The 9615-nt window shown below is 52.3% G+C and overlaps 1 protein-coding gene across 6 annotated transcripts in view; it reads left to right on the top strand.

Moving 5' to 3' along the window:
• The window catches only part of LLGL2 (LLGL scribble cell polarity complex component 2), a 69761-nt gene extending 61218 nt beyond the window's left edge, over positions 1-8543 (top strand). For 3 of the 6 annotated variants that reach the window (XM_074260754.1, XM_074260760.1, XM_074260755.1), the window contains 16 exons: positions 1348-1565; positions 1722-1789; positions 1874-2027; positions 2123-2227; positions 2336-2628; positions 3029-3179; positions 3736-3886; positions 4202-4318; positions 4406-4572; positions 5255-5519; positions 5725-5878; positions 6018-6046; positions 6538-6585; positions 7041-7083; positions 7319-7377; positions 7859-8543. In XM_074260754.1, coding sequence (XP_074116855.1) covers positions 1348-1565; positions 1722-1789; positions 1874-2027; positions 2123-2227; positions 2336-2628; positions 3029-3179; positions 3736-3886; positions 4202-4318; positions 4406-4572; positions 5255-5519; positions 5725-5878; positions 6018-6046; positions 6538-6585; positions 7041-7083; positions 7319-7377; positions 7859-7866 — 2030 coding nt within the window. In that variant the 3' untranslated portion in view covers positions 7867-8543. The remainder of the gene's footprint in view (positions 1-1347; positions 1566-1721; positions 1790-1873; positions 2028-2122; positions 2228-2335; positions 2629-3028; positions 3180-3735; positions 3887-4201; positions 4319-4405; positions 4573-5254; positions 5520-5724; positions 5879-6017; positions 6047-6537; positions 6586-7040; positions 7084-7318; positions 7378-7858) is intronic. The other 3 variants (XM_074260758.1, XM_074260759.1, XM_074260756.1) reach the window with 2 other exon arrangements.
• The last annotated feature ends 1072 nt before the right edge of the window (positions 8544-9615 follow it).

Here is a 9615-nt window from a genome sequence, read left to right on the forward strand (position 1 = left end):
AGATTCCTGGAACAGGGAGTAAAAGCTAGAAGTTGTGAAAGGTCCAAATTCAAATTCTTTTTTAACTTCTACCAGCTTTGTGAGCTTAGTCACGTCATTCTTCTCCGCTTTCTCATCTGTAAAATGGGGCTAATATTAGCACTTACTCTCATAAGATTGTTTTGAAGACCAAATGGGAAAAGAGCTTTAAAAAACTCTATTAACTATTAGTTATTAACTTTTTGACACTGGGCAAATTACTCCTGACCAATTACTCCTAACAAATCAGTTAGATTTGTGTTTCTGGCAATTCAGTAGTACTTATTTAGCTGTATTATTGAGTGGACCTAACAATCACAGATTCTTTCTAAAGTACAAAAGTCTCGTAAAGGACTGGGAGCCTCAGGAGCCCCTCAGTTTGCCCAAATCAAAAGACTTACTCGGAGCTCAACAGTCTTTTGGTTTCCAGTACTGTGGGGGGTGAGGGGATAAAGGTTTCATTGAGCCATTGGGATTCCCCTGGGCAAGGATCACAAAGTTTCCATCTCTAAAAGGAGTTCAACCTTGGAACAACCTTGTCTTAAAGGGTGAGGAAGGCACTGATTGAACCCCACAAACTATTTATAACCAGGTGGGCCGGCTCCTTTCCTGTCACCTGTTCTGGGAGCTTATCCCCACTTCCTACGCACACACAGAGCCAAGTGACCCGGTATGTGGCAGTAGGCGTGTGTCTCCTGGGAAGGATTCCCGAGTCTGACTCTGTATATGAGGGATCAGTGCCTGGGGATAGTCAGAAAAGGCAAGACTGGTCCCTTCTGAGAAAGTCTCTGAAGGACAGATTTGGGTTGTTGTAATAAGATGTTAGTTATTTTTGTAAAAGTGGATGAAAATCATTCCTTTCATTAGGGACCTTAGAGGGCTGGGGATTCTGTGGTTCCGCTCCTGGAGAGCGTGATGGGGGAGTGTGTAGAGGGCAGCTCTGTGATGTGATTCTGAAGCCTTAGGGCTTAGCCAACGGTGGGGCCCTTGCTTTGCAGCAGCAGACCCTGGGTCGTCACAATCTGTGGGCCGAAGTACAACTTTTGGGGAAATATTTCTCTCTCTCTCTTTTTTTTTTTTTCCTGAGGCATTTGGGGTTAAGTGACTTTCCCAGGGTCACACAGCTAGAAAGATTATTCTGATAATTTCATTATAATAATTAAGATATTAGTATATATTTTAGTATATATATTAGTTTTGTTGTATATTAATTAGTGTTTTATATATGTATGGCTATGGAGAATGGAATGGCAGCCTACATTTGGGGAAATGAAGCTGCCTTCCATTGGGCGAGGAGGAGCCTGCAGTCTCCCTGTCCTTCCTCTCTAGACTTTGATGAGCCTTACGCCATGGTGGTGTTAGCTGAAGAGGAGCTGGTGGTGATTGACTTGAAGACGGCAGGGTGGCCGGCCATCCAAGCCCCGTACCTAGCGTCCCTGCACTGCTCGGCCATTACCTGCTCTCACCACGTCTCTAGCATCTCCCTGAAGCTGTGGGAGAGGATCATTGCAGCCGGAAACAAACAGAATTCCCACTACTCCACCATGGTACGTTTGCCGGACAGCTCTGCATCAGTGGCCCTCGTTCCTCCTCCCAAGGGGGCTGAAAGCCCACACTGGGGGGCGGCTATGATCTGAGGGGGTTACGGCCTTCCCAGAACTGGCTTGGGGGTGAGCCTTTGCGGTGGGCTGTGTGTTTTCCAGGTGTGGCCCATCGACGGGGGCACCAGCCTGGCCCCAGACCCCCCTCAGCGGGACCTGCTGCTCACTGGGTAAGTGATGGGACAGCCCCCCGCGCGGGGCAGCCGGATGAGCCGCTCCCTGCCAGGGCGCTTACACGCTGCCTCTGCCCACAGACACGAGGACGGCACAGTGAGGTTCTGGGACGCCTCGGGGGTCTGCCTGCGCCTGCTCTACAAGCTAAGCACGGCGCGCGTCTTCCTCACCGACACCGACCCCAACGACAACCTCAACGCCCTGGGGGAGGACGAGTGGCCCCCCCTGAGGAAGGTAGGGCCCGCGGGTGCTCCTCCAGGAGCGGGCAGGGCCGTGGGCGTTTTCGAGGCCGCTCTGGGCACTCGCGTCTTTTCCTCCCATCTTGTCAGGTGGGCTCCTTCGATCCCTACAGCGACGACCCACGGCTGGGCATTCAGAAGATCTTCCTTTGTAAATACAGCGGTTACTTGGCCGTGGCGGGGACTGCAGGGCAGGTAAGAGCCGGGCAGGGAGGGCAGCCTGCTCCTCCGGGCACCAGCTCACGGCTGCGGGATGGTCCGGGCCTTCTGGGCGGCAGCTCAGCCCCTGCGCCCTCCCCCCAGGTGCTGGTGTTGGAGCTGAACGACGAGGAGGCGGAGCAGGCCGTCGACCACGTGGAGGCGAACCTTCTGCAGGACCAAGAAGGCTATCGCTGGAAAGGCCACGAGAGGCTCCGGGCTCGGCAGGGGCCCATCTGCTTTGAGCCAGGCTTTCAGCCTTTCATCCTGGTGCAGTGCCAGCCCCCCGCGGTGGTCACCTCCCTGGCTCTGCACTCGGAGTGGAAGCTCGTGGCCTTCGGCACAAGTCACGGCTTTGGGCTCTTTGATCACCAGCAGAAGAGACAGGTTTTTGTCAAGTGAGTGGCCCTTTCCTTGGGGGGAGAAGGGTGGAGACGTGGAAGGAACCAGGAGACAGCTCAGGCAGTTAACCGGGCATTTATTAAGGACTTGCCAACCCTGGGCGCTGTGTTAAATAAAAAAATACAATTAAAAAAATTAGTCCTTCTTGCCATCTAGGGGAGGGCATAGGGGAAAGGGGGGGAAATTGGAACCCAGGGCTTTGCAAGGGTCAGTGTTGAAGAATTACCCACACATGTTTTGTGAATAAAAAGCTTTAATTTACAAAGAGAGAAAGGAGGGATGAATATACATGTTTCCTTCTCCCCCTTTCACTCTTTTTCTGAGAGCTAATGTTAAGAGCTGCAAGGATATTCAGCCTCCATTTGAGGGGCTCTGACTGTGTCTGGCCACCCCTAGATGTACGCTGCACCCCAGTGACCAGCTAGCCATGGAGGGCCCCCTCTCCCGTGTGAAGTCTCTGAAGAAGTCCTTGCGGCAGTCGTTCCGAAGAATGAGCCGGAGCAGGGCGTCTGGTCGCAAGCGGCGCGTGGCTGGCAACTCCGGAGAGGTGAGCCTGCAGGGAGGGGTGTTCTTGACCCAACTGCCGGTGCTATATGCCTCCTTCTTCCCCCTTCCCTAGGACCTTGGCCACCTTTTGGAGGGAACGCCCCTTTTGGGCGGCTCTGAGAAGTGCCTGGGGTCCCAAAAGGTCTACGTGGCTTTGGGTTAAGTAGAGAATAAGTTCCTTGGTGCTAGTGAGAGATGTACCCACTTCTCCTGCCTCCAATCTCCCTAAGGAATAAAGTAAAACAAATTCCCAGGTGGGAATTCATACTTATCACCTCCATGTGTAAAGTCACGGTGGGATGCTCATTGATACTGACGGGCCCATCTTTCAGAGCTGTTTCTCTCAGGGTGGTTACTGGCCTTATATTCCTGCCCGGTGCCGATTTCCTCTTGCCAGCCTCCTAGGGTTCTTCCCAATTTCTCCAAAAATGTCCCTTTGTCTCTGTCACCGGGGCTCGCACTGCGTCCCCGTACCGCCGTCCCCAGCAGTTTGTAGTGGCCCTCAGTAATTTTGTGCACCTTCTCCTCTCCATCTGCCCGCCCTGTCTCTGGCTTAGTTGCAGGAGTTGAATGCCAGGGCAGATCGAGCAGGCTTGCAGAACATGGAGCTGGCCCCCGTGCAGAGGAAGATTGAAGCGAGGTCCGCGGAGGACTCCTTCACCGGCTTTGTCCGGACCCTGTACTTCGCAGACACCTACCTGCGCGACAGTGAGCCGCCGTTCCGTCTCGCTGGGGTGGGGACGGGGGGCTCGCGACCGGCTGGCGCAGCGTTATTCCCCCCGGCTACTTCCGGAGCCCTTGCTCTCCCTTCTGCCGTGGTCAGAATGGCTGAGAGCCTTGGCCCTGTGTGTGTATAATGCTGGGCAGGGGACTTCCGTAGCCATGCTTGTTTCCCCTGAGACGATATTCTCCCTCCCTCATCCCTACCTCCTAGAAGTGGGATGTGGGCCGGGGTCCGTCTGGGGAGGGGGGTGGGAGAAGGCCCCTCAGAAGTGGTCTCACAGGACCCTGTTACTTTCCCAGGTTCTTGCCACTGCCCTTCTCTGTGGGTGGGCACCAATGGGGGCACAGTCTATGCCTTTTCCTTGCGTGTACCGCCCCCTGATAGGAGAATGGAGGACCCTGTCAGAGCCGAGCAGGGTGAGTGTGGGAGGGGAGCGCTGGGCCTGGTGGGGACTGGGGGAGGGGAGATCGCTCCTCTCATCATCATCCCTCCCCCCATTCTAGCCAAGGAGATCCAGCTGATGCACCGTGCCCCTGTGATAGGCATCCTGGTCCTGGATGGGCGAGGCTTGCCCCTGCCTGAGCCCCTGGAGGCAGCCCACGACCTCTCCAAGAGCCCGGACATGCAGGGCAGCCACCAGCTCCTTGTAGTGTCTGAGGAGCAGTTCAAGGTAGTTTATAGGAAGGGGCTCTTTGTGACCTAGAGACTAATGCAGACACTCGTTTTCCTTTCTTTGTATCTCTACCTCTTAGCATAGGACCTAGCATGTTTTAAAAAAAAAAAAAAGAAAAAAAGTTAATAGAAAAGTTTACTGGCTGAGTGTTCCTGGGCATAGAGACTGCTGCCAGCCTTGAAAAGTCTCCCCTCCAATAGCATAGCCTCGAAGCAGAGAAGCAGGGTGGGCTCAGACGGGGACCGAAGCCTAGTTCCTGGTGGGGATCCCTCGGGTCTCCCCGGAGAGGATTCTGTCGGGCGATCTTGGGCAGCTGGAGGGAAGAGCAGGTGTGGGCCCTCGTTCCAGGGAGAAATAGGACTTACGACATTATGGGAATGTTGGAACCGAATGGAGAGTGATGAGAACTAATCACTTGGGAAGCCCTCCTAAAGGAGCTAATTTTTCTGCAGAACCTAGATGAAGGAAATAATGGGCTTCCTTAGAGAGGAATGAAGACAAAATCCCCCTGGAGATACGATTGGTGGGTGTGCAACCTGTACATGAGGGAGATGTTTGGGGAAGGATAGGCGATGAAAACTCCTGTTAGTCTGAAGTTTAAAGTGGAGATTGATGAGTGGACGGGCTCTCAGGGGAGCGAGCTTGGGGGATAAGATCCTTTCCTCCTCCTCCCCCACAGATGTTCACTCTGCCCAAGGTGAGCGCAAAGCTGAAGCTAAAGCTCACTGCGCTGGAGGGCTCCCGGGTACGACGGGTCAGCGTGGCCCACTTTGGCAGCTGCAAGGCGGAGGACTATGGAGAACACCATCTAACTGTCCTCACAAACCTGGGGGACATCCAGGTGGTCTCCCTGCCCTTCCTCAAGCCCCAGGTACGGTACGGCTGCATCCGCAAGGAGGACGTCAGCGGGATCGCTTCCTGTGTTTTCACCAAATATGGCCAAGGTACAGTGGCTTGGGGGCCGCCAGACCCGGAGGGCTGTGCTGGGGGGAGGAAGGTCTTCTTGGTGATCCGGTGCTCAGGCTGGTGGGTGTCTGAGGGAGGCTGAAAGGATGCCCTTGAGGCCTGAGAGGACGCTGCTCACTTCTCTCCCCCAGTTCCCTTTGGATGCACACCTTGTCCTCTCTCCCCCTTTCCTTAACTCTGCAGGCTTCTACCTGATCTCGCCCTCGGAGTTTGAGAGGTTCTCTCTCTCTACAAAGTGGCTGGTGGAGCCTCGGTGTTTAGTGGACACAGCAGATACCAAGAATCACTACTCGACCCGTAATGGCTCGGGGGTCAAGAGGACTCCAAACAGAGCCAGGTGAGAGAGGGGGTTCAGGCCTGCAGCGGATGGAAGCCTTCCCCGGGCTGTGGATGTCCTCCTGGACATTGGGAGGCTGGGAGCTGGGCGGGTGAAGTTGCTTCCTGGTTCTTAGAAAAGCTGTGTCCTCTCCCTTCAGGAACTCGGAGAGCCTGGGAGATGGAGGCGGTGAGTGAACCTTCCTGTAGACCCTGGCTCTGTAGAAGGAGCCTCTGGGGGTGGGGAGGGGACCAGGTGCACTTCAGGCTGGGAGTGAAGGGGGGCATCCCTTAGAGCAGCAATATCAAACTCGGATCAGAAGCGGGTGGGTTGCATTAGCATTACCCATATTCTGCTTCATTTATTTTGTTAAATATTTTCCTACTGGCCACTACACTGGAGACTGATGCAGGCTGACCCAGAGCTGTCGAGGGCTCTCCAAAAAGCTTTTGTTTCGTGGGTTGGTAGCGATCTGCCGTAGTAGAAATTTAAACGTCTTAGTCTTGCAACCAACGTGGTGTTGACTTGGAGGACTCTGTGAAAGGGACTCGAAGATGGCCCCAGCAGAATCCCCAGACTTTGAATGCTCCCCTGGTGTCAGGGTTGGGAGGACATGGGGGAAAGTTCCAGAGGAAGCAGGGTCAGGATTCAGTGGGTCTGTGGACTCCGCTTCCTTTCAGGGAGGAGCCAGGAACCGTTGATGGAGCGGGCCCTGCTCAGTGATGAGAGTAAGTGGGGAAGAAGTAGAGATGATCATCCTAGCATCTGAAAAGGCTTGTTCTGAGAACCGGGCGATGTCCTGAGTACATTGGCAGGGAAAGGAAGCGGGGGCACCAAGCCTATCTTCCCCACCCATCCCCATCCCACAGGTGGGGTGGCAACAGATCCCAGGTGCTCCCTAAGCTCTCGGATGGGCAGTGTCTTCCTCAGAACATCCCTTTCTTGATAAATCAGCTCCAATCCCACCTTCTATTCCTGAATTCCTCCCTCCTGCTTCCATTCCTTACATTACAGCCCATTGATTTGCATTTATGTATATTTATATCTTATTCTATCTGAGTTTTAGTAGTTTGAAGCTGCAGTAAAACCTTTGAAACATACAATATAGTCGTATTGGTAGGGAATTTCATTTTTTGTATCCCCAGCAGCTGGAATAATGTTTGTGAATTGATTCTCTCTGCAGGAGTCCTGAAGGAGATCCAGAGCACTTTGGAAGGGGACAGAGGGTGAGAGCCCCTATTCTTTCCTCTTCTTCCTTTCTCTCCTCTCCCCACCCGGATTCCCTCAGCAGTGTGACTCTGCTATGGCTGCAGAAGACTTGTCCCAGTATTTCCCACAGCACCCAGGATAATAATGCTCTAGGAGCTGCACAGTCTCCTGGGCTCGTGCTTATTGAATGGAATGGAATGCTGCTTAACCTCACTAGATCCCAGCCAGTCAGTGACAGTTTTCTCCTTGCAGGAGTTATGGGGAGTGGTCTTCCCAGCAAGTTGCAATGGGACGCAGACACAACGGTGGAGGTAGGGGACGCACCAGGGTCCTGGGCAGGCTCCTCGCTCCTCCATGGCATTAGATCCGTAGCTATGGGCGTATTTTGGGAGGGAGCCCCCTGAGAGGAACCAGGAGGGACCCCACCCCAGACAGGCATCCAGGCGTCCTGGGCGGTACTGAGGGGAGTGTCCGAGGCCCAGAGAACAGGGATTTCTCTGTTCCCTCTTTTTAAGTGCTCTACTTATGGAAAACCCCAGGAGGGACAGGTGAAAACATACACTGTGCACACACTGGCTCCTCAGTGCTTTCAAAAATGCTTTTCGCTCAGGGCTAGTCTCAGGAATTTCCTCACTGAGGGAGTCTGGTTCCCCCCTGGACACTGAGGTTGTTTTTCTGCCCATCTCCCTCCTTCCCACCCAGTCCCTCTGGAAGGCTCTTCAGGCTGGGTCCTTCTCAGAGACTTCTCTTCTCCCACAAAAGTGACCAGTTGCCCTTCTTTCTGGTCCCCAGTAGAGTGATGGTTGCAGAGACAGAGGCTTCCTTGCAGACACAAGTGCCACAACACTACTGAAGGTCCTACCATGGAGGGTGCTGACCCTGGTGGAGGTCTGGATGGGGCCTGTCCAGGGCTAGACAGGAGCACTCCCCGGCCTGCACCTCTGCTGCTGCTCCAGCCTCTCCAACGCCTTCCCCATCCCCTTTAGGAGGGGTAAGGTTGGAATCCAGAGACCTCCCTGAATGGACAGGGTGATCTCTTGCCCCGCTCCTTGTCTGTCTTAGTCCCTTTTGTCAATATTTGCACAGTTTTTATTCTCTTCCCCCTCTCCTCTCCTTTTTTGTAGTGGGATGAGTTTTAAATTATAAATTTTAATTGCCTCTGGGTGAAAAAGTTTTTAATAAATACCTTATTACCTCTTTGCTGGACTGACCAATGGTTTATTTGGTACTTTATTAAAAAAAAAAAAAAAATCCTGTAGGGTCTTACATTTAAATGAATATGGATTTTTAGAAATGTACTGTCAGCTGAGTCCCTGAGGGAGCTGGGACCCCCGAAGGACTGAGGGCGTAGGGTCTTATCCCCTGGACCCCCTAAGGGGAGATTTTATTCTTATAGCTGTTTTTAAATGGAGCAAACCATGTCTAAACAACACTGTGGCCTGGTCTTTATGGAATAAAGGACTAGAATGTTTTATTATCTCATTGTGTCTGTGTGTCTGTCTACTCCTGCACCCTTGCTCTAGTTGGGAGGTGTTTTGTCGGCCCTTTGTTGTTTCTGCTCCCCAAGTCATATTTCAACTCTGGGTAGAAGTTCCCAAGTGAGCCAGTAAGGGGCCATTCTAACCCAGAGGCAGATCTCTCAAGGAGGGGAAAATCTGAATGTGAGGGCAAGGTGGAAAAATTGTCCTTGCATATGTTTTGAAAATAAAAAGCTTTTTAAAAATTTAACAGAAGAAAAATCTCTGCCGTTGTCTGTGTGATTGGGGGGGAGAGGAGAGGATGGGGAGTTGCTTTCCAAGGCTGTGTTCTGGGCCTCCGAAGGCAAAACTAGGAGAACGCAATAATGTTTGTGAAAACATGAACTCGGCTGAAATGCACCAACTGAGCTTGATTCCTGAGGAGAGTCGGTGACAGCTTTTCCTCCTATCAGAAGTCAGGTATGGAGCCAATGTCGGTGGAATGCTGCTTAGGTACAGAGGTAGGACTCTTCTCCCACCCCTCCTTATAATTCTTAACATTCTCGATTGCAGATTCACACTTCAAAGGTCTTCCCACTCACCAAGTCCGAACTCTTCATTTGACAGATGAGGAGACTGAGCCTAGAATGATCAAGAATTGGGACCGGAGTTCTTGCTTGGCCTCCAGGTCTCTTTTCCCTACACCATGAATTTGTAGTTGTACAAACCAAGGCCGGGGAATCCTGACTTTTTGCTTAACCGTTGTCTGGCCTACGACGTTTGGTTCTAAAGTCGAACCTATAGGCGGTAGGGGACTAGCCTGAGTCAGATCAGAGCAGCCAGCCCCAAATACTAGGTAACATCGACATAATGCTAGATGCCGGGGTTCCCAGTGCTAATGGATAATAATTTCTATTTAGGTTCAGAGTCATTTGGGAAGATCAAATAAGAGCCTGGTATGTGAAAGCCTTTGTGAGCTATAAAACTCTATATAAATGATGCATTATCACAACGGGGAAGGGAATAGGAGTAACTTTGCCTCCCCAGAACAAAACTATTAAAATATTTGGAGAAAGGGAATTGGATAATTCT

This window comes from Sminthopsis crassicaudata, chromosome 4 (assembly GCF_048593235.1).
Source record: "Sminthopsis crassicaudata isolate SCR6 chromosome 4, ASM4859323v1, whole genome shotgun sequence".
NCBI classification, from domain to species: Eukaryota; Metazoa; Chordata; class Mammalia; order Dasyuromorphia; family Dasyuridae; genus Sminthopsis; species Sminthopsis crassicaudata.